This window comes from Mustela putorius, unplaced genomic scaffold (assembly GCF_011764305.1).
Source record: "Mustela putorius furo isolate JIRA1106 unplaced genomic scaffold, ASM1176430v1.1 tig00537248_pilon_pilon_pilon, whole genome shotgun sequence".
Lineage (NCBI taxonomy): Eukaryota > Metazoa > Chordata > Mammalia > Carnivora > Mustelidae > Mustela > Mustela putorius.
Window position 1 is genome coordinate 3,568,208 of NW_025422387.1, and position 24,615 is coordinate 3,592,822.

The 24,615-nt window shown below is 49.1% G+C and overlaps 1 protein-coding gene across 3 annotated transcripts in view; it reads right to left on the reverse strand.

Annotated features, from left to right (window-relative positions):
* DNAH10 (dynein axonemal heavy chain 10) overlaps positions 1–24,615 on the reverse strand; it is a 135,693-nt gene that overhangs the window by 42,616 nt on the left and 68,462 nt on the right. For all 3 annotated transcript variants that reach the window (XM_004753085.3, XM_045073673.1, XM_013056431.2), the window contains 14 exons: positions 23,715–23,867; positions 21,419–21,607; positions 19,364–19,510; positions 18,672–18,863; positions 17,035–17,153; positions 14,805–14,963; positions 13,646–13,781; positions 12,367–12,489; positions 10,587–10,721; positions 10,067–10,283; positions 6,868–6,987; positions 5,620–5,765; positions 3,089–3,241; positions 1,397–1,657 (listed from right to left, as the gene is read on the reverse strand). In XM_004753085.3, the coding sequence (XP_004753142.1) occupies positions 1,397–1,657; positions 3,089–3,241; positions 5,620–5,765; positions 6,868–6,987; positions 10,067–10,283; positions 10,587–10,721; positions 12,367–12,489; positions 13,646–13,781; positions 14,805–14,963; positions 17,035–17,153; positions 18,672–18,863; positions 19,364–19,510; positions 21,419–21,607; positions 23,715–23,867 (2,250 nt within the window). The remainder of the gene's footprint in view (positions 1–1,396; positions 1,658–3,088; positions 3,242–5,619; positions 5,766–6,867; positions 6,988–10,066; positions 10,284–10,586; positions 10,722–12,366; positions 12,490–13,645; positions 13,782–14,804; positions 14,964–17,034; positions 17,154–18,671; positions 18,864–19,363; positions 19,511–21,418; positions 21,608–23,714; positions 23,868–24,615) is intronic.

Sequence of the window (24,615 nt, forward strand, 5' to 3'; positions counted from 1 at the left end):
CCACGTAGCATATGATTCCATCTATATGAAATGTCTAGAAGAGGGAAATCCACAGAGCACAGAATGCAGATTAGCGATTGCTGGGGGCTGAAGGATGGGATGGCATGACTGCTTTGGGGTGACAAAAATATTCTGGAATTAGGAAGTGGTGATGGTTGTACAACATTGTGAACGTACTCAACGCGAATAAACTGTGTCCTCCAAAATGGTGAAAATAACTAATCTTGCACCATGTGAATTTTACATAATTTTTTAAGAGGAGATAAATAAGGGTGCCTGTGTGGCCCAGTTGGCTGAGCGTCTGACTCTTGATCCTTGGCTCAGGTCATGATCTCAGGGTTGTGAAACTGAGCCCTACATCAGGCTCTGCACTGAGCATGGAGCCTGCTTAAGATTCTCTCTCTCCCCGCTTTGCCCCTCCCACCCCAACTCATTCTTCTCTCATGCTCTCTCTCTTAAAAAAAAGAGAGAGAGAAAAGAAAATTAAAAGGTCAAAGAAACTTATCATCTGATTTGCTTTCTCTCCCCCCTAGATTTTCATATTCACTGAGAAGTTGACATGATGTGAAACCAAAACCCAAACCAGCACTCAGTTTGCATTTGATTTGACTAGCGTATAACTCAGAATCGTGAAAGTGAATAGCTTAAGGTAGGGCATGAACATGCCAGGGGTCCACAGTTCCTACTGATCATACCTCACCATTTCACGCCTTTACGTTTCCTGCCTCCTAAAGATTCTGTGTGCACAAACTTCACTATAGGACGGAAACACCAGGATCAGAAGATCGTCATTTAAATGAATGGGTTCCATTTTGCAGGGGAGGCGGCCAAGTTAAATCATCATCATGAGAGCGGTAACTAGTGTCTAATGAGTATGTGTTAGACATTGTACCACACATTTCATATGCATTTTTTCCTTACACTTTCCCGGAAACCCAGTAATATGGATACCATCATCATTCCTGTTCCAGATGAGAACCAGGTCTAGGAGAGCTCAAGGAACTTGCCCAGGGAGCAGAATGGGGTCTGACACCAGGGCCTGGTTCCCTAGTTGAGTCCCTGCTGCAATTCCATGTGAAACATGTAACTCAGGGCCTCATCATGACTTCTGTGGGCCCAAGACACTCTTGCCCTCTGGGCCTCTTCCTCCACGAAAATACATGCCTTTATCTTTTATGAATGCACTGGTATAAAGATGAATATAATCCAAGCTAGACTATATTCATTTTTTTCTTCTGGTTTTGAAATAAATCAAAACATTTCATGCACCACCACCACCCCCAAAAAAGGCCCCTGGGCCTTGTGCCTGCTGTGCCTAATGCCTAAGTCAACCGTGCATACACTTCTCCTCAACACAAGGCACTCCAGTGTAGATGGCAAATTAAAAGCAAGTTACCGAAGTATGCCCTTTCAGAATGGAGGAATAAATTAAATGCAAAGACTCCTCTGAAGGAAATGGTACATTGAAGACACTGAACAGCGAAATAAATCTCGGATCAACTTCATTGCGGCCTCCTCCAGCTTCTCCCATCGCAGCGATAAAGCCAAGGTCCCGAATGCTTTTACAGTTCAGTTCCTTCCCACGGTCATATAAGAAGCCTCTTTCCAACAGCAGTTTCAGCAAGGCGATTGGCTGCTGTGTGCCATATTCATCCACCTTGATTGAGTTTTTAAAGAAAAGAGATAGTGGTAGTATCATGAAGTGGAACTCAGGGATGCCTTTGCTGGTCATCTAATTTGTAATTTTTTTTAAATCTCTCATAAGCTCCATGAGAGCAGGGACTGCTTATGTTTCGTTCATCACTGCATAGTACTGGACCCGTAAGAGGTACTCAAGAAACATATGTTAATTGGATGGATGCATGGATGGATAAAAGGGGGTGTGGGTGCGTGCACAGATGGATGAACAGATGCACAGATGGATGAGGGTGTGGATAGATGAATGGATAAAGAGATGGATGTATGGTTGGATGGATGGATGGATGGATGGAGGAGTGGAAGGAATGGACGGAAGGATGGATGGACAGATGGATGGATGTGTGGGTGGTTGGATGTGTGGACAGATGTGGATGGATGGAAGGAACAGATGGACAGATGGATGGATGGAGGGAGGGAGGGTTGGAAGGAACAGATGGGTAGATGGATGGATGAACAGAGGGATGGATGGAGGGATGGAAGGAATGGACGGATAGATGGATGGATGGATGGATGTGTGGGGTGGATGGATGTGTGACGGATGTATGGATGGATGATGGATGGAAGGAATGGATAGATGAATGGATGGATGGATGAATGGATGGATGGATGGATGGATGGAAGGAACAGATGGATGGATGGACGAACGAATGGATGGATGGAAAGAATGGATGGATGGAGGGATGGAAGGAACTGACGTACAGATGGATGGATGGATGGATCGATCGATCGATCAATAAGGGGTAGGGTGTGTGGGTGTGTGCATGGATGGATGAACAGATGCACAAATTGATGCATAAGTGTGTGTGCGTGGATAGATGGATGGATGGATGGATGGATGGATGGATGGATGAATACTGGCTCTGCACATAGCCTATGTGGAAGATAGATTTTCAGAGGAAAAAACATGGTTCTGCAGGAATTACATGAACTAAATTTCAGTACTAAGAAAACTTTACACCTCTCAGGCTCTGGCCCCAGATACACACTCCTCATGCCAATGTTTCCCTTCCTTGGTAAATCCAGAGAAGTCCTTGGGAAGTGTCTGCCCTATGCTTCCCAAGTATATGGGACTGAGAACAATATTATCATCTAAGCTCATTGGGAAATCACTTACTCAAACATACGGTGTAAAGAGTTTGGAGGCTGCCTGCTGCCTGCTTTACTCCTTCAAGAAAGCAAAGAAGGCCTCAGTAGGGACAAGTCCCTCTGAGTAAGAAGAACATTCCAGCAACATTGTCCCCTAAGCTGTCTCCCCAGAACCGGCACCCTGCAGGGGAGCTGTAGAACGAAGACGTGTTCTCACACTCATAGACTCCGTACCCATACACAACAACACAAACTTAAGCACACAGTCTTGGCCACCGCTCCCTGCTCCCCAACCTAACGCTACCTTTGGCATATTCATATCGTCCATGAACACCAGGAGTCGTTTTCCCATGGGTGGGCCATACGTGTCTTTGGTTCGTTTTTCCACATTTGCTTCCAAATTTCTCTGGATATCCATCGATGTGGTGCGGGAAGAGAAGCTGACCATTAACACAATCTGCAACAGAGAAGGATCATTCCAGAAGTGGTCGTTTCTTCACCGTACCAGCAGGAAATGCTAGATGGTGAGCTACCATCAATTTTGCAAATCCACTGGTATCTGAACTTTTTTTTATAACCCAACGTGTGTCTGTCTGTCCTCCATTCTTTCCCTTTGGCAGGTGATAGTGAGTTGCTGCTTGTGGGACTTGGGCACAATGCGGAGAGGGTGGGGGGTCTTTGTTCTGCCCAGTTCTGGCTAGGAAACCTCCAAAAAGAGGCTTAACCTTTTAGAGCCTCGTTTCTCTCATCTGTAAGACGAGTTTAACAACATCTGCTTGGACTACTTCATAGGGTGATTTAATCACAGGAGACGAAATCCGCAAAGGTGTTTACGATATGACAAGGTTAGATGGATGGATGTGTGGGGTGAATGGATGGATGTGTGGATGGATGAAACGAATGGATGGAAGGATGTGTGGACAGGTATGTGGAGGGATGGATGGATCAAAGGAACTGATAGATGGATGGATGTGTGGATGGATGGATGGATGGATGGATGGATGGATGGATGTCAACCATAAGTGACTATCGTGTCTGCTGCACCTAAGTGAAAAGGTCCAGGAGAGCATCTTTGACACCAACACCTGAAAGAAAGGGGAGGGAGACTCCTAGGTCCCTGTGTGGACAGCACAGCCTCACGCACGGGAAGTGCCCAGGACCTCTCACTGTGCTTCTTAGAGCAGTGAGTGAGAGTTCATTGGTCAGCGGTTCTCAAACCTAATCATGCCCCCGAGACACCTGGACAGCTTTGTGCCACGCACCTCCAAGGCCCCCATCCTCAGTTCCCGATCCCATAGGTCTAAGACAGTGTAAGCAAGTTTTCAGGCAATACTCCTGCCCGAGGAACCACCCTTTAAGCACCACTGCCGCAGACCACACTGCCCTCCAAAGGGCCCACAGGTGCAGGTGCACAGGACATGAACATGTCAAAGGTGAACGTGCCTCTCGATGTAGCAGGTGTGCTCAGATGTGCCTGCTGGGCCAAGAAGCATTGGCTGCTGAGTTGCAGGGAAAGGGTGTCATGACGGGGGTGTTAATGTCACCGTCGTTGATCTGACGCCCCAAGCAGGCAGTTCCCTCTGGCTGGAAACCTCCTGTCTGTGCCCTCCACGATGACATTCTGAGAGCTAAATAAACCCAGTTTTTGTGCGCCAGTGGGTGAGTGGGCTCGAGCGCTCACAGGCAGGCTGGCCCAGTCCGGCCCATACGGCTCCCATGATGCCCATTGCAGAAGCCCAGCTGGCCACTCCCTGCCCCAGGGAGGCTCCTGGTTTCGCAGGAATAAGCCAAAGTAAGAGGAACAGGGAGGAAAGTTACGGGAAACTTTGCTCCCCTTGGAGGTTCCAGAAGGCCAAGAAAGGAATTGGAAACTGAAATGATGACTGGATATGAACAAAAACCTAGCACTGAGTCCCTGAGTGGATGTGGGGCAAGTGCATATGAACGGGGTATCCTGAAACCCACAGGCAGCTTCTTGGAGGAGATAGAGCCTTTCCTCAAGTATTAAAACCCTAAAGACTGAAGCCAGGACAGTGGAAATGATGAGCCAGAGGCCCATGTAGGGCAATTCTGAGTACAGAAAAGAGAACGGATGCCCCCGCCCCTTCCTAATGTCTGGTGCCCTGGCATGTTCTGCACTGTCCTGGGTCATGGGTCCATTCTCGAGTCTGCCTCCTGCACAGACCATGGGTCCCTAACGAGCTGACTGCAAGCTGGCCACGGTGTGCCCCCGTGACACCCAACAGCTCAGTGACCGACACACGTCAGACCTTCCCATGTTGAACACGGGGCTGGAGGAGGGCCAAACCCACAAAACGGGGCAGAGCAATGCGACGGCCACCCTCTACGTGACCCCGCTCATCCTCTCCTCGTGATGTTCACCTGGGTAAGGGCCCCCATGCTCTACCAGGTGATTCATGGGGGTCTCCGTGGGACCCACAGAAGGGGGCAGACGTGAAGGTGGGTGATTTCCTAGGTCATCAAAGGCGGTGCAGCATCTGGTTTGCTGTCCAGCTCAGACACCGGCTCTGGCAGAAGCCAGTGACCATGCCCAGAGATCACCCAGAAGCCCACGGAGAGGTCCACGTGGTGGGGAAACCGAGGCCTACCATCTTGGAAGAGGGTCCTCCAGCCCCCGTCAGGCCTTCGGGTGACTTACAGCCCCAGCCAGCTGCTGCCCAGTGAGCTCAGCAGGGAGCCGGAGCCCGAGCCACCCCGAAGAGCCCCTCCCAGATTCCCGACCCGCAGAAACGGTGAGATGCGAGTATAAGGCTCGCGCCGGCGTCCTCTGTCACACAGCCGTAGGTCACGGAGAGAGAACAAACAGTGACTTACGTTGATCTCTTCATTCAGATTTTTGAGGAAGTTCTGGGTCGTGGCCGTCTTGGAGGTGCCGGATTCACCCACCAAAAGAACAGGCTGCTTGATCTTGACCATCTGCTCCAGGGTCCACGTAGTGCGCGTTGTATCCACTGTGTGAACTAAGGAACACGGCAGGCGTGGGAGCATCCGGGGAACGTGGGGGGCGAGCAGGCAGCAACACAGAGCTCCTCGGAGTCCCAAACCTCCCGTAAGAACCACCAGCGAACCCAAGACGTGACCTTGAAAACGGGTGGGCGCAATCTCCTTACCCCAACCGTTACTCTTAATAGCTTGACGGAGATCTGAGTCACATACCATGAAATCCACCCACTTTAAGGGTCTGGTTTGGTGAGCTGGACATCCGCCCATGAGGCGCCCCCCATTTTTAAAAAATATCCAGTTCTGCTTTATAGTCAGGCTATTAAAAACTCGGTTTCGGGGCGCCTGGGTGGCTCAGTGAGTTAAGCGTCTGCCTTCAGTTCGGGTCATGACCTCAGGGTCCTGGGATCGAGCCCCGCGTCCGGCTCTCTGCTCAGCAGGGAGCCTGCTTCCTTCTCTCTCTCTCTCTGCCTGCCTCTCTGCCTGTTTGTGATCTGTCAAATAAATAAAATCTTTAAAAAAAAAAAAAAACTCGGTTTCTCCGTGGCTTAGGTCAGTCCCCTCTTGGCAGAGTCTGGCTTCCTGACCAACGACTTCCTCCAAAGAGAGAATGAAACCACGGACCGGGTCCAGCTCAGTCCTACACGGGTCTGCCTGCTTCCTAAGGAAATGGATATGTCTCGCTCTCTCGGCCACTGGTATCTAAACAGCCAGAGGGCCGCGTTCAAAACACAGCCGGAGACAGAAACGTCCAGAGTGCGCAGCCCCGCGGGACAGCACCTTCCACACGACGCTGCCTTGTTCGTTCCTCCTTTTCTCGTCCTCCACTCCTTCCCGTGGCCAGCCGGCCGGCCCGGAGCTGCCCATCCTCCCGCCAGCCCGCCTGCCCAGGGACAGCTGAGTGTCACGGTCGTCTGCGGGTGCCCGGGGCCAGCCACATGGAAATGGAACGGAAACCGACCCCTGCTTGGCCCAGCCCGTGGCACGTTCTTTGCGGCTTCTCGGAACCTACACACCGGGTGGGCCTCAGGAAGGCCACGGAAGCCACCGGATCTGTTCCACTGCCTCACGGAACGAGAACGGATGCTGTTAGCCCAAGAACAGGGTCTGCTTCTCGCTTACCCAGGATGTCGATGAATCTCCTCTCCGGGCTGTGAACATAGTCAGGAACTAATTGGCTCCACGGAATCCATTTCTTCCGCGTGGCATCAAAGTGAAAGTCATACAAGGTTGGGAGGTGACCTGCAGTAAACAATGGCCTGATGTCACTTCGGTCCCGGACCTGGGACTGCGAAACCAGCTCTGGCACATGCTTGAGATGAACTAACGCTCCTTGTTCCCTAGACGGCAACTTAGCCGAGGACGCCCAACGAACACTCCCGTCCACTGGACAGAGGCGCTGTGTCCCTTCTCCCGGAACACGAGGGAGAGGCGGACAGGTCTGGTCCCTAAGCTGACAGGTGTTAGTGGGCCAGGAAGGCGGGTGGTGCTACGTTCTGCTACAGGCCAGCCCGGGTGCCACAGGGAACCCCATAAGGGCATCTAACCAGGGTGGGGCAGGGGAGAGGTCTGAGAAGCACACGCCCGTTGGTGCCTGAACACCAATCACAAGGGTGCTCTGCAAACTTGGCTCTAGGGAAAGCTCCCTCGTGCACCTCGTCCCGGACAGACTGCCCCTCCCCCGCAGGCCCCAGCAATGCCGACCGTTGCAGCCAGCCCTGAGAGGAAGGTTTCCCAAAGGAAATGCCATCCAATCTGAGACCCGAAAAGTGGGCAGTCCTGAGCTAAGAGCCCTGGGGGCCGCCGGGAGGCTCTGTCACAGGGAGAAGGGAGCGTGGCAGGCGGCTGTAGGAACAGAAAGGAGGGAGTGCATAGTGCACCGAGGGGGCGCACTAGGTCCAGCTACAAGGGCTGTAGGACTGTTGTGTGAAGAACCCGACTGACCACTTCGGGCACTGGTTGTCCATCCTGTAGGTGCTGGGGAGCCACTGACATTAACCTCCAAGGGGAGACGGAGTCAGATCTGCATGTGCAATGACCAGCACGGCTATAGAGGAAAACAGATCTGGAAGAGGTCAGGAGAGATGGGGAGACCTGCTCATGAGGCTCCTGCCTCGCCCGGGGTAGAGGTGACAGGAGCAGCTCGCGAGACGTGGCGGGGGTGGGGGCATGACAGAAATGACAGGTTGGGGGAGACAGAGTGTCCAGGTCACCAGTGTGCAAGGCAGACAGACAGGTGATTGATAGAGGATGATGATGACGATAGACAGACAGACAGACAGATTTCAGTAGAACCGAGCTAGGGATCCAGGAGACGGTGCAGAAGGGAAAGAGACAGGCAGTCAGAAGCTGTGGGCCCACGGCCAGCGCTCCTCGAGGACATGAAGCCCAAAAGGAGGCTGGAGGACTGAAGCCCTATGTGAGGAAGGGGCGGAGGAAAGACACGGGGCAGAAGTGGCCAGCAAGGCAGGGGGAGAACATTTCAAGAGAGCGGGGCGTGGTCTGCCGCCCCCCAACGCTGGGGGCAAGGTCAGGACAGTGAGGTCAAGAAGCCGCATGGGCTCCGGTGGAGAAGACAAGGGACGAGCTCGCTGGAGGCACCTTCCGGCTGTGGGGCTAGGTGGTGGTCCAGCCTTTCAAGGACACATGGCCTTCAGAGTAAAGAGGCGGGGAGCATCTCTAGAAGGAGACGGGATTAGGAAGGTGTCACCTGAGAGCAGGATGGGGTCAGCAGGGGAGAGATGGGGAAGGCAGCGCGAGAGGACCCCAGCAAGGAAGGGGGCCCCTGAGCGGCGGGCGGGCAGGACCCAAAGAACAGGGCATCTTCTGTGGCCCGGGCTGCCTCCTGCCCAAGCAGGGAGCCGAGGAGCGGGCCGGAACAAGTCTGGGGGCAGGAAAACCCTATCTGATGCCTTCTGTTTTTCCGGTGGAAGAGAGAAGAACCATCTTCAGCAGAGCAACGGGCGGGGATCAGGTGAAGGTCTGGGGAGAAGACAGGGACACTGCCACTGTGGACGGGAGAGTTCAAGGTCGACGCTCCAGCTACAAGGCAGCCATCTGAAGCTGTGGTTTTCTCAGTGTGACTCAGCCCTGGAGGGGGACAGAAGACAGACTCGGGGCTCCTCACAGAGATTTAAGAAAGGACAACAGGGCAAGGGGACCAGGGGTTGGGCCAAGAGAGGGTGAGTGATAAGCCAACAGCAAAGGAAGGGGAGAGGAAAGCAGGGAGCACAGGGCTGGGCTACAGAGGGGACCAGAAGAGAGGCCGGTGGCAGTCCCCACGAGGCCCGGGCCAGCAGGTATGGCCCAAGTCATGGAGGCTGATATTAACAGCTAGTGGGAGGTCAGGGAGCCCGTTGCCGGGGTGGAGTGCAAAAGGCTTCTGGAAGCGAAACGTCCACGTGGCCACTAGGTTCCCAAAATAAGAGCCCACGAGGGGCCCTGAGCGAGGGGGTCGCTGACCACAGGACATAAAGCCAGCATGGTGTGCACAGTTGGGAAGCACTCACCCATAGGAGGCTTGCCGAGCGGAGAAAGTAACAGCAAACTGGCCCCCACCCCAGAGCAGGACTTGAAAAACATCTCTGATCTGCTCAGTGCACCCCATGAAAAAGACCCAAGGCCATTTCACTTTACGTTCTCAAAAGAACAGCCCAGGTGATGAGGATAGATGACAACTTAGAAGGATGTCTACAGGCCGAGTCATATTCCAATATCATGAAGAAATAGACAAAGATGGGCCCTAGTGTTATGTATAGTTCTTGAGAAAGTCATGTTTTCACCAGATAACAGTTCTTGGAGCATGCACGTTTTTTTCCACACACAAACTTAAACCCTTAATAGGATGGTCTCCTAAGAATCACCCACAGATCTGCACTTGATCTCCTTCTGTGCAAATACTCAGGAAGACAGCAGTTGAGTTAAGCTGTGCCAATTTAGAAAGGTGAGTTTAAAAATAATAATAAATAGGTAAGTCCAAAGGAGAAGAAACTCAAAGTCCTGCAAAGTGTGAAAGTTTTAAAAATTTAAACAGAGGAAAGGAAGCAAGTGCCTAACCTCGCGGTGGGCGGCGGGGGGTGGGGGGGCGCGGGGCGGAGTCAATCAAACTCAACAAGAAAAGCCACTGGGGCTCTGGCTATGGTAGCTCACGCATCAAACTTTAGAGGGTCCCCCAGGGGCTCTGACCATCGCAGGTTTGTCTACAGAAGCAAACGAGCTGCAAAATCCACACAGGCCAACACGGGGAAAAGTGAGGTCACTTCCTCTGAAAACCTCCCCCAAAGCATTCTGAGCAGGAAAACAGGTTGCACTTGGTTCTTACTTGGCAGTTCCCCAGGATTGGCCCATTCCCCTTCCTTATCCACAGAAGGCAAAGAAGCAAGGCGTTTGACACATTCGTCGAATTTAAGCCTTCCATCCTCGAGCAGAGACGCTCCCAGAGAACAGTACAGGGCCTCTAAGAAGTAGCACTCCAGGAGGTCAGGGTCCTCTATCTCTCCTTCGAGTAAGGTGTCCAGCATCCTGGCTAACTGCGTTACCTAGTACACAGGAAAATCCACGATCAGCCCATACACACCACTCCCCTACTCCAGGGTCAGTGCTGCTCCTTAATCCTGGGATCCCAGGTGCCAGAGTGATGGGAACATATGACCCACCATATTGGTTCAACCAGGTGGACCCAGGCATCTTGTCTTGCACAGGGTCCCAGAAGGAAGTGCCGGGTCTTCCTTGTCAGCAACCTGCAACATGACAGATTGCCCCTCTGGCATCTCTCCCTCCCTTGGACTCTGGGTTCACCTTTAGGGAAGAATCCCTCCTTGCTAACAGAGACTGTTTCTTACCATATTGAGGTCTGTCTGAGGGATTATGGTCTTCAGCTTCTCTCCCTGTCTTCCATCCACTACCCCTTCCACTATCACATCGATGAGATAAGGCACGTACTTCTCAAAGAGACTCTCTAAATGACCGAGCTCTACCTGGAAAAGGGTAGAATTCCAATGCATCTTCAAGGGTTCCTTTATTTAAATGGAAGCTAGTGGAAAGCTTATCTTGGCAAAAGAGGCGGGGGAAAGGTCTTCTGATGAACGATAAATTTGGCAGGTGAGTGAACCCTGTTAATCGCGCCTTCTATCTATAGAGGGGCCCGTCCTCTACGGCGCAATGAAATGAAATGGAGCATTTCATTTCACTGCTGTAGAGGCTAGCCCACCATGGGGAGGGAGGGAAGATGGCGGATCCCATTGGAAAGAAATGGGGCTGATTATCTTCAAGTTCAAGTTACATGGCCACAGTCATCTTGCAAAGAGTGTGGAGCAGTGGAAGGCCCCTCACCCAATCAAGGCATGAAGGATGGCCAGAGACTGCATGGGCCCTTAGACAGACCTCTCTCCCTTACAACAGTACCTCCCATGGTCCTGTCATGATCTCCCTGGTCTTCTCTTCTCTGGGATAATTATGCCCTGGCTTCCAATTCGCCATCAGCCTAATGGCCGTCCTAGTGATATGCCTTACGTCACTTTGAAAATATGGTAAGTGTCCTGGGTGTGGTCAAAAGGTCACATGTATGTGGGCCTCACAACCTTCACATGACTGTCACACCTGTCTCTGAACCATTTCCCCCCCCCCAAAGATTTTATTTATTTATTTGAGAGAGAGAGGAAGAGCATGAGGGGAGACAGGTCAGAGGGAGAAGCAGACTCCCCGCTGAGCAGAGAACCCAATGCGGGACTCCATCCCAGGACCTGAGCTGAAGGTAGTTGCTTAACCAACTGAGCCACCCAGGTGCCCTGAATTTTTTTTTTTTTTTAAGATTTTATTTATTTGAGAGAGAGAAAAAGCAAGAACACAAGCAGGAGGAGAGACAGAGGTAAAGTCCGACTCCCTGTGGCACAGGGAGCACAATGCGGGCCTTGATCCCAGGACCTCGGGATCATGACCTGAGACCAAGACAGACGCTTAACCGACTGAGCCCCCCAGGTGCCCACTCTGCACTATCTAACGAAGGCTTTTGTTACAACAATACACATTTTAGCAGCCACGTGACACATGACAGGATTTGAAGTGAACTAAAACTATCAGAACTTTATTACCTGACAAGCTAGGTCCTTCACACACTGCATTCACCCAAGTAAGCAAAAGCTGGGCCCTTCTAGAGATAAGTCTCTCAATAGGTGGACCTCGCTGGACCAGGATTTCCAACTACAACCCACAAGCCAAATCTGGCCTGCCACCTCTTTCTGTAAATAAAGTTTTATTGGTACATAGATATGCCCATTCACATATGGCGGCTGCTTTCATGCCACAATGGCATTGTTGAGTAGCTGGAAAAGAACCCATATGGCCCACAGACCTTAAAATATTTACTCTCTACCCGTTTACAGAAAAAATTGTCAACCCCTGTTCTAGACTATCAAAATCATTACCTATCCCACTAGCTATGGAATTATCTGGAAACCTCCTAAGTGTATCTTTCATGTTTATATCCAATTTATTGATAACATTAAGTGCTTAAGCTCAAGGTCAAGGTCATGGCTTTCACAACTAACATCCCTCTGGATTATGTTTATCCTACTAGTCAATAGTACTAAAAACTTTTAAGTTCATTTTAGAAAGAATTTCCACCTTGTTTTGTATTTCATTAACCCATTTTTTCCAGAATGGTTGATATTTTAAGTTTTTAGGATCCACATAAACCATTCCACATCGAGACACAGTTGCAGGAGAGGCATACTGTAAATCTCCAACCTGGAGAAATAAAGAAAATCAGTCACGTTTGCAGCTATAAACAACCAGACTGCATATTTAAAAGCCTTTGCTTTGTGCAAAGTTTTATCAGCTGCGTAAAACCCAGTCATACCAAGATTAACATAGCTTTCACAAGGCTTCTAATTGAACCCTGAAGTTTATCTTGGGAAGATTATACATTCTGATGTAGCGCCTTTTTAAGTTTTCTTTTACTATAAATTAATATGAAAATTAATACACTTTCGACTACCTGACAAAAATAGAAAACTATAGAGAAGAAAATAAGTTATCCAAAATCCCAACACCAAGCAACAAACATTGTTTTGGAGTGTTCACCTCTCACTCATTTTTCTTCATTTTTTAAAAACATAGTTGAGATTGCATAGTATAAAATTCAATATGCATGCATCTAAACCAGCAATATTAACACACGTCTCTATGAAAAGACACAGTTCAGTCAACCAATAAGAAAAATATGCACAAACACCCAGGCATCAGCAAATTTGACAGGCCAAGTTAAAATCAGCATTGACAGTAAGCCAAAGTGAAAGCACGTTTCAGGGCCACTGCTTCAAAGGTTCAAAAGATAGGATCCAAAGTTTGAGAAAAACAAATGAAAAGTTAAAGGCAAATAGTGTGAGAGAAAAAACAAGGCAACTACAAACTCCACGCCAAAAAAATAAAAGGCTCTAAAAGAGAGAACATAATAACAGTACACTATATGGCACTACAGTAAATATTTCCATATTCATAATAATGCAAATACTGTTTACTGATTCAATAGATTTAGCGATGTAGTATTCCGAGGAGGGGAGTGAGCTAGTGGTATGAGAGATGAACTCTCACTTTCATAGCAGTCATAGCACAGATACTCTGTTAACTTAATAAAGGAAGGAAGAGCATGTGAAGTGTGTTATTTACAGACACTTGGATAATGACCAGATGAAATAACACAAAAGTGAAAACTAGTTACCTCTGGGGTTCAATAAAGAGGGATAAGAGGAGTAGGGAGAGTACAGAGTTGTACTCATCATAAAGACTCTTCTGCGCTGTGTGGGTTTTCTTTAGTCACCTATATTTATTACCAATTTAATGAACAACTAGACTTTTAACTAAAAGAAAAACATATTAAAAATTTGTTTTCATCACAACTTGCCTCAAAGAGCAGAGCACAGTGTGCTTGAAGCCGAATGCGCTCACCATTGGCCAAGGTCAACAGCTTGTTGTCATCCATCACAGAATTCATGTTTTCCACCCACAGAGCATCCACATCACCATCAAATAAAATATACCTGCAGCAAAGAAAAGCAAGACAAGCTTTCACATGGAAACTCCCCATTCATGCTGATGTTTTTTTTTCCCAGGGTTTTGACACCATGACCTGTGACAGAGCACCCAACTTGGTCCCAAGGTTTGACCCATAAAATCAAATGGGGAGAAAAAAAAGAGCCAACATAAAAACTGAGTTTGAGTCCCTGCGTGGCTTGTTTGGTTGAGCATCCAACTCTTGGTTTCTGCTCAGGTCATGGTCTTGTGGGTCCTGAGCTCAGGTCCCACTTCACACTCAGCTATCAGTGGGGAATATGCTTGGAGATTCTCTCCTTCTGCCCCTCCACTCATGCTCTCTCTCTCCCCCTCCAGTAAATAATCTCTTATAAAAACTGAGTCAGCAACATTTAAGGATAAAGAAACATCACACAAAAGTCTGGATGTCTTGCTTCTCTTGCAGCCTGGAGAGCCGACAGCACAGACCTACATTCCCGCGTGGAATGGTCTGCGGTAGCACAGTAGCAGCTGTTCACGGAGACAGATGGTACCATTCTTTCATTAAAACTGAGACTGAATATCAATGGCTAGCTACCACTGGTTTGGACATCGACTTTTCTCATGGTAAGTTTAAGGGAAAAGAAAAGTATTTCGTATACCCATGAGCAATGGGTTGAATGGTGGCCCCCAAAAGATAGGTCCCTCAGAACTAGTTATGGGACCTGATTTGTGGGGGAGGGGTGGCCTTTGCTGATGTAATTAAGGATCTCAAGATGACAGCATCTTGGATCACGCAGGTGGGCCCTTCTCCAATGACAGGTACCCTTACAGAGGGGAGAGCATCCTCCCAGTCAAGGATACAGAGGGAACACATAGAGAACTAAGATCCCACCAGGCAATTTGTGAACAGAGCCCTCGACATCTGGCTCTAAGTCTGTGGACATCCATGCTTGAACCTACAACGCTGTACATTGTCTTTTTTTATCCACAACATTGAGATAATTAACATGAGCTAACGCAGACTCTCTCCTACTCACAAAGGTACTCACTTGCGCTCCTTCTTATCCGTTGGCCTATTGATCTCCCTGAAGATGTTTGACAGCACCCCGTCGGTCCAGTCTCGGGTAGTGGGGTCCAGGATGCCATAAAGCTCTATGACACTCATGGCTTTGGGATTCAGGATGTACAACTTGGTCACCAGCCCAAGCCTAAATCAAAGGAGAGGCTTCAGCTGTGGTCCAGGTGGCCTGAACACATTAGGAAAAACGGTCTGTGGCACCTAGATGGGGATTTGATGTTTTGGATCCAATCCAGAATTTAAAATGCAGTCCACACATCTGAAACTAATGTTGTACTATATGTTGGCTAATCGAATTAAAACAAAACAAAACACACTCCACCCAAACTCTGCCCTGGGCTTCCCACTGACTGTTAATGGCTTATATTAAATCAAGGGAACCATGTTTCACCGAAAATGTGGCCCCAACAAAAGTGAGGTCTGAACTGAAAACACAGCTTGGTCTTTTGGAGGCATAGAGAAGCTAAGTGACATATTCGTGCCTATGGCAATTTATGTGACTGTTTCATAATTAGTTTATAGGAGATAACAGTCATCCAGGACAACATAACACACCCTTGGACTACGGATGTTCAGTTCCTTATACTCATAGGATACCTGTTTTGTGTTACTGACTTTATAAATCATGTAGACAGGGCATTAGCCGCCATAACGCCTATAAATTCATCTACAGAAAACTGGACTTCACACAAGTTCATAATTAACTAGGTAAATCAAAATAATGAGGGCATGCATATACACACGTATATATGATAACTCTATCAATTGCCTACTGATTAATTAAAGAATAAAGGGCAGGAGTGCCTGGGTGGCTCAGTGGGTGAAGCATCTACCTTCAGCTCTGGTCATGATCCCAGGGTCTTGGGATGGAGCCCCACATCAGGCTCCCTGCTCCTCCCTTTGCCTCTCTCTTTCAAATAAAATATTTATTAAAAAAAATAATAAAAGGCAGGATGGCTATGACACAACCCATTTGAAATCAGTAAGTCACTGTCCCTTGGTTTTCTCATAAGAAACATAGGAAGAAATAAGAAAAAAAGACAGTAACTTACTCATTAGCTTTATAGACTATCTAGAAATGTTAAAGTCACAAAGATTATAAGGCTTGGTTTAGGTTTCTGCTGGAATATTAGCATACAGAGAAGTCCTTCTGGAACCGAGTTCTTGCTTGAGAGAAAAGTGAGAAGTCAAAATCCATCTCGGTGTGAGGAGAGGCACACTACGACCCACTGCAGGTCTTCAGAACATTCTGTGTTAGGCGTGTGAGGTCCCTGTCCCTTGGAGCAGCCTTGCTCCCGCTAGGCGGGGAATAATAAGGCCTTTGCAGGGATGACACCGTTTTTGGCCACTCTGATCCCATAAAATAGCTGCATGAGGCTGAGTGCCCCCACTTACTCAGAAGGGGCAACCTGAACGCCAAGAAATACAACTTAACAAGTTAATTTTCAAAATATTCGCATAAGCTTGTTATCTCACAGATAAGCCTCGTCACAGTCTGAGGCACAAAAGGGTCACCGCTTTGCCTTCTAAATTCACCAATCAGCAGTGAAACAAGGAGAGACGCTCTGAGTCTAACGTGGGGTTTAGGACACTGATGTCGTCCAATGTAGTAAAAACATTTTGTGTTCCTTTTAAACTGGATTACACCTGGATTGAAAATGCCTTCTTTGGCGGGGTGTGCGTGTGTGTGTGTGTGTTATATGTAGTTTCAAACATGGATTAACTTCTTGTTTTCATAATTTTTTTAAAAATGCAGTGTTTGGGGCACCTAGGTGGCTCAGTTGGTTAAGCATCTGACTTGGGTTTCGGCTCAGGTCATGATCTCAGAGCCATGGGATCGAGCCCTGCATTGTCATCCACACTCCGCAAAGTCTGCTTAAGACTCTCTCTCCTCTGCTGTGAAGTGCGTAAACCTGGCGATTCACAGACCTGCACCCCGGGGGATAAAAATATATTATATGTTTATAAAAAATAAAAAATTTAATTTAAAAAAAAAAAGACTCTCTCTCCTCCTCTCCCCCGCCCCTCCCCCTCCTCTTGGAAATAAATAAATATTTTTTTTTCCTTTTAGAAGGCAGTGTTTTAAGACAAATTTTATCTCCCAGGAATTGAGAAAGCAAAATGGGGCTCCGTGATACCACCACCAACCTGACCAGGAAACCACCCTGGCACCCAGGCCCTCCCCTCGGGGTCATACTCACTTGGTCTGGGCCTGACACAGAGCGTTGATGACCACGGACTTGCCCCCTCCGGTGGGCCCCACCACCATGGTCGTGTGGCGGGTTAACATGGTCTCGAACATCTGGACCACTTTATCCACCTGTGGGGCAACCATTGGCAGCTGGGGTAAAATTTTTTTTAAAAAAAAAAAAAACAGCTTTGTTGAGCTATAATCCACATACCGTATAATCTGCCCATTCTGAGAGTGCGGTTCAGCGGGTCTTAGGACACGCCCCGTGACCCTGTTCAATTTTAAAACATTTTAATCCCCGCCCCCCACCCCCAAAACTCTGCATTCATTTGCCTTCTCTTCCCAGCCCCTCCCCCAGCCGCTGGGGCCGCTCATCGGCTTTCCCTGTCCGTGGACTTGCGCCGTCTCCATACGTAAACGGAGTGACATGAGCGGAATCGCGCAGATCACAGGATCTGCAGGCCTTGGCGTCTGGCTGCTCTCGCTTCGCATGTTCTCAGCGTCCATCCGTGGGTCAGAACGGATTTCTTTTTTGTGGCCAAGGACTACTCCATTGTGCGGACATATCGCCTCTGCTTCATTCGCCCGTAGATGAGCATATGCGTGGCTTCGATGTCTGGGCTCTTACCCAGACATCATGCAGGAGTTCTTGCGTGGACCTACCTTCTCATTCCCCCTGGGGGTACGTGACTCTACAATTCACGTCTTGGGGAACTGCCGGATTGTTTTTCCGTTGCTGCTACATCATTTCACATTCCCTTTCTAAACCAGCAGCTCTAGAGGAAAAGGTCAGGGTAGGAAAGGTGCAGGGAGCTCTCTCGTCGGTGACCGGTACCTGCTGCCCCCGCCCCAGGCCTCGAGGGAGCCTGACACCCTGAGACAGCCCGACCAGAGGCGGCCATTCTGGTCCTGCAGCCTTAGGCATTTATACCCTCAGCAGAACACGCTGGCAGTAATTTTTGGCTTACGGAAAACATATACAACCTTACAGACTTCAGATAGTAAGAATCGTATCAGTAACATCTAATTTTTCTTCGAAGTGGGACTGTGGAGAAAGAAAAAGCTGGGGTGGGGAGAGAGCATGAGATGGTGGGACCCCACAACGAAACACTTGAGTCATCACGTTATACCAAGAACAGCTGGAGGGCGGTCTGTACATGCTGCGGAACATGACTGGACCTCAAAAAGGAAGGTGATTCTGACACCTGCTAAAACACGGATGAGCCATGAAAACGTGCCGAGGGAAATAAGCCGGCCAGAAAAGGACGAAAGCCGCAAGATGTCACTTACGTGAGGTCCCCAGTGGAGTCAGATTCATAGAGACAGAAAGCGGGGCAGGGGGGAGGCAGGTGAGGACCGGGGGGCTGGGGAGGGGCTGGGGAGTTGCTGATTAATGGGGACAGAGTGTCGGTTTTGCAGGATGGAGAAGTTCTGGAAAGCTCTTTCACGGCAATAGGAATATACTTCCCCCAGCTGAACTGTACAGAAAACGGGTAAGATGGAGATTTTTGTTACGGGTACTTTAGCACAATAAAAAGAAAAAAAAAGTCAGGGAAAATGCTTAATATGGTAAATGTTGGGTGGATTTGACCACATTCAACTTTTTCAACCAGGAAGGACCCAGATGACGCCCGTGCACTCGCTTACCTGGACAGGTAAGACAACGTAGCCGCCCTCCTCCAGGACCTGCTGCACGGCGTCGTTAAAGTGGGGGTAGCGGACACGCGGGCAGTCTAGTCCAGGAAACAGGTCGGAAATCAAACCAAGGAAGAGAGGGACGTCCTCAAAGACGAACTTGGGCAGATTCATGTCTCGAAGGGCCCTCATCAGCACCACATCCTGAATGGAACGCAAGAGACGCCTTCGGAGATATTTCCGAAAGACCCAGGGACTAGTCTAGAAATCCTCTTATGAAATAGGAAATGAAGCTTTATATCAAATATAAGACATATAGCGTTGCGTGTACAGAGGCTAGAGGACCAGGGAGCCTGTGGACCACAGAGCAGCCAAGGTCTGCTTTGGAGTAAGTCCCGTGCTTTTGTGGCAAAGCAGGAAAAAAAAAATAGCCAAAACTTGTGAACTGGTTATTACCACTGAAGCCTCAGAAACTGGTGCTGTGAACACTTTCAACTTGGCCTAGTAATTAGTCAAATTGAAAAATAATAATAATAATAATAAATAAGAGACCTAATTAAGGCCAACAACCAAATGAAGTGACAGTGAAGACCAAAGCTTTCCAGGGGGGATGATAGCATAGCCTGTCATCTCATCCCCACACTCGTTCGCTGCCTATGAACCGCACAGAGCCCTGGCAGACGCGGGCGTGCGCGGCCCCCTACCTCTTGAAGGTCAGAAGAGCCTCTCTTCAGCTCTCCAGCCATTACCAACACGGACTTCAGGGCTCTCAGTCCAAAATCATAGTGGTGTTGCTTGGAGAGCTGCTCCCGGGCCAGCTTATAGAGGACGGTCATCTTTTTGGCCAGGGTCTTTTATGATCAAAAACAATGAAAAGCAAAGAAAGACAATGACCCAAAAGCAACAGGACATCATTCTACAAAGAAAGTGAACATGAAGCTGTTCAGATGCAATTGCACCATTAGCAAACAGACCTTGCCTCTAAGGGCAAGACCTTGGCGGGGGGAGGGGGCGCAGAGATCTTCATTTTCAACAATGACAAATTATGCACTAATTTCAAAGAATGCAGGTCTTACCAAAATTTGAGGAACTCTCTTTGAAAGCAGAGGAAGATCTCCAGTGGCTTCGTTTAAAGACTAGAACCCATCCAACTTTTTAAAATCATAGCAATCACACTCTAAAAATGTGATTTTTCTGGTTTTTTGGACCTGAACATATTAAATCTTTTCCTGGCGGCACCTGGGTGGCTCAGTCAGTTAAGCATCACAATTCATGCTCACTCGTCCTCTGTTTCTCTCAAATAAATAAATAAAATCTTTAAAAAAAAAAAAAAAAAAGCTTCTCGGGGCACCTGGGTGGTTCAGTGGGTTAAGCCTGGGCCTTCGGCTCAGGTCATGGTCTCAGGGTCCTGGGATCAAGCCCCACATCAGGCTCTCTGCTCAGCGGGGAGCCTGCTTCCTCCTCTCTCTCTCTGTCTGCCTCTCTGCCTACTTGTGATCTCTGTCAGATGAATAAATAAAATCGTTAAAAAATAAAAAGATAAAATTTTGAAAAGCTTCTCTTGCAACTCATCTTTCAAGACAAGTCAGCTCCTCGTAGGCTACTGATGGAGCCACCGATACAGACGACTACCTCAAGGATTCAAGGCCTGCTGCTCTCTAAGGATGATGTGGGGACTAAGAACCAGAGATTCCAACATTCCTATTCAAAATCTGGACAATGTGTGAGCAGTAAGAGCCTTTAAAAAAAAAAAACTTATGGGGGCGCCTGGGTGGCTCAGTGGGTGAAGCCTCTGCCTTCAGCTCAGGTCATGATCCCAGGATCCTGGGATCGAGCCCTGCATTGGGCTCTCTGCTCAGCGGGGAGCCTGCTTCCCCCTCTCTCTCTCTCTGCCTGCCTCTCTGCCTACTTGTAATCTCTGTCTGTCAAATGAATAAAAATTAAATCTTAAAAAAAAAAATTACAGAAAAGAAACCTCACAACCCTTTGTGTGGAAAGTATTTGTTATTTTATATGTTTTTCAGAACCTTCTAGGAAAATACAGGAGCATACTTTTTTATACATAGTTTAAAAGATGATAAAGGACATTGGGAGCGTGTGTGTACGTGGTACGAAGCTAAGTGAAGGAAGCCCATCAAGGATTACATACGTATGATTCCATGTACAGAACACTCTCCAAGGGACCGGTTGTCATGACCGAGAATGGCAGGGGGTTGCCAGGAGTCAGGGCCGGGGTGGGAGCCTGAGGGGGAGATGTGATACCAGGGAATGACAGGAAGGACTTTCTTTGTGGTGATGGCCCAGTTCTGTATCCTGATTGTGGCTCTGGTTACAGCACACGGGCGACAAAATGTTCTAGAATTCTGCATACACACGAGAGAGAGAGAGAGAGAGGATACAACATCTGATGGAATCCAGATAAAGCTTGTACCTGAGCTGACAGCACTGTGCGCTCGTCACTCTGACAGCCTGCCTTGGAGGGTGTAAGATGTCATCGGGGTGGGGGGGGCTGGGGGAGGGGCAGGTGGAACTCTGCACTACTGCTGCCACTTCTGGAGGGTCAAATGACTCGAAAATGAAACTTACAGTTTTAAAAAGACACAGGAGGAGAGAGACAAAGTGTAAAAAAAAGAAGAAAGAAAAATTAAGTCACACAGAATGCAAAATTCCCAAGTGCCTGGTCTGAGCGCAGAGCCAGGGCCGTGGGAGGGCCGGGCCGTGGAAGGGCCAGGCCGAGCCCGGCACTAAGGAGGCCTCACCTTGGCCCAGAGGAAGCCCTCGGAGAAGAGCATGATCTCGCAGATCTGCTGCAGGTCGGGCACGATCACCACCACGGGCCTGAAGAGGGCCTTCACCGACTCAGGCAGCTCCGTGCGGCCTGCGTAGCCTGGGTTCATGGTGATGAAGATGCCCATCTTCGGGTCCAGGGAGATCTCCTGCCCTTCAAACTGGAGGACGATTGGAAAGGAAGACAGTTACCACCGCGGTCAGGGGACCGGGGGTGCCACGGGGCTGTTCGTCTCCATGGGTTTGCGGCAGAGGCCACCGTCTGACTCCCTTCCATTTCCAGGAGTTAAACGCAGCGTCCTCGTGCTCCTGACCTGAGTGTTCTGGGGGCGAGCCCTGCACACCCCCACCCAACTCCGATCCGAGCCAGGGTCTGTGCGCTTGACAAGTGGCCGATGCGGGGCAGGAGCGCAGCCTGGAGCTGTCCCAGACGCCCCTTTATTTTGAGTTTCTTTAGCCAGTTTCACCTGTCCCTATTTCTTTCTCTAAGATTTTACTATTTTGTTTTTTTCACTGGTTCACCAGATAGAAAAAAGATAGAAAATGGTGTTTTTATGAGGCACAGACTGCCTCAGTGACTAGAGGGCCACCCAGCAGGTCACAGATGCTCCCCACGGAAGGAGGCCACTGTCCCGTCTGCCAAGCCCACAATGAGACCACCGTCACCCGCTCCCTGATATCCATGTGGGGCCTCAATTGCCTTCTGGAGATGATGGACTGGCCTGTTCTTAAAACCACAGCATCTAGAGACGCCTGGGGGACTCAGTCAGTTAAGCGTCTGCCTTCGGTTCAGGTCATGATCCCATGATCCTGGGATCGAGTCCCTCATCGGGCTCCTTGCTCAGCAGGGAGGCTGCTTCTCCCTCTGCCTTCTTCTCCCCCTACTTGTGCTCTGACAAATAAATAAAACCTTTAAAAAAAAAAAAAAGAAGAAGAAGCTTCTAGAAACCTGAATGCACTGCAGGTTCAATTTCCTTCCCTCAGAAGTAGTAAGCCCGGCCCTAAAATAGTTCAGAAGAACCCATTAAAAGAAAATGCACCCAAAGCCTTTATGGGAATCCTAAAAATGTTTAATGGGATCGATGTTTAATGGAATCAAGATTACATTACCTCTTAACAGTGAGCCGCACTGAGGTCTGGGAGAAAAGCAGGCAGGTCGCCAGGGCCACGGAGGCACCTGCAAGCCAGTCCCCACCAGCCCAACCCAAATCTGAAGGCTGAACTTCTCCATGAGGCTCTGTAGGGCCTTGGAGGATAAAAAGGCACTTTCGGGCACAAAAGAAGGCCGGACAGTTTCAGGCAGACAGAGACACATGTGGTGTGTCTGCAGGGTGAGTGGCGCGAAGGTGACAAAATGCAGGGGTGGGGGAGCAGAACATGTTGGGGTCCCGGGAGCCCCAGTGCAGGGACGTGGCCCTGCCACGCTGGTCCCTTTGGTCAGAGAACCCACTTCTGGGCTATCTAAATTATGTAATAAGATCCTGTTTCTCCAAATTCTGATCTGGTCTCCTCAGCTGTAACTTAATAGTCTTATCAGCTCGGGTCTACAAATACGTCCTCGGAGGGACACAGATCAGAGCGCACTAAAAACTTCTCAAATCTGCCTCTTCATGAAAAATGCGACTCGTTTGGGGGCACCTGGGTGGCTCAGAGGGTTAAGCCTCTGCCTTCGGCTCAGGTCATGATCTCAGGGTCCTGGGATCAAGCCTCACGTTGGGCTCTCTGCTCGGCAGGGAGCCTGCTTCCTCCTCTCTCTCTCTCTCTCTCTCTCTCTCTCTCTGTTTGCTTCTCTGCCTACTTGTGATCTCTGTCTGTCAAATGAATAAATAAATACAATCTTTAAAAAAAATTGCTACTCGTTTTAATCCCCTAACTTGGCGAGGCAGGAAGGCAAAATTTTGTGTTTATGTGATAACAGCCACACCAAAAGACATTTTGACTGAATGGACCACTAATCCTGAACGCTGACTCTTTCCCAAACTTGGGAAGTGACCCAGAATATTTTTTTCCTTTAATGGGGGCTCTGTCCATCCCTTGAGAACACTGCCTCCCCTGTCCATAGCTGCTACTACTTCTCTGTCTGGAATTCACTTGACATTCTAGAACACTGCCGTCCCTGATTCTCCAAGAGGCTGATAATTTGGGGGAAACCCAACCATCTCGATTCGAAAGCAAAAATCTGTTGAATCGTCATTTGAGATTTCTAAGGTCACACGGCCGAACGTCCAGCCTGGAGAATGTGACGGGGTGGCCCTCACCCGTGCCCACCTGGAACGTGGTGAGCTGGTGGATCAGGGCGTTGCGGATCGTCTGGATCTGAGACGAGATGACTGACAGCACCGACGCGTCGATGCGGTTAAACTCATCAAAGCAGCCCCAAGCCCCACACTGGGCGAGGCCCGAGAAAATCTTCCCAATGGCCTAGCGTGAATAGGGGGGAAAAAAAGCACAAGGGGTATTTTCATCTTTAAAATCGCACACGATGGGGCACCTGGGTGGCTCAGTCATTAAGCATCTGCCTGGGCTCAGGTCATGGTCCCAGGGTCCTGGGATCGAGCCCCGTGTCGGGCTCCCTGCTCAGCGGGAAGCCTGCTGCTCCCTCTCCCCCTCCCCCTGCTTGTGTCTCCTCTCTCGCTCTGTCAAATAAATAAAATCTTAAACAAATAATAAAATGAAATGAAATGAAATCACACATGAGACATTTACGGATAAATTGCCTAAATTAAAACAAGAGAGTGAACATCAGGTTGGCAGAGAGGCAGCCGACCAACCACCCTACTCATGGATCTTTCTGGCAAGACTGGCGGGACCCTCATGGGCCAGCTCTCCCATTCACAGGACTTTACCAATGTAAGGATTTTCACAGAAAACTCCAGAGTTCTGGCTCCTCTTGAAATACTGGAAAATCGGGTGGCTCAGTGGGTTAAAGCCTCTGCCTTTGGCTCGGGTCGTGGTCTCAAGGGTCCTGGGATCGAGCCCCACATCGGGCTCTCTGCTCAGCAGGGGGCCTGCTCCCCCCACCCCTGCCTGCCTCTCTGCCTACTTGTATGTCTCTCTCTCTGTCAAATAAATAGAATCTAAGGAAGGAAGGAAGGTAGATAGACAGAGAGACTGGAAAATCAAGCCGCAGCAGGTCCATCTTCCCCGGTGGTAATCTTAACCACAGTTA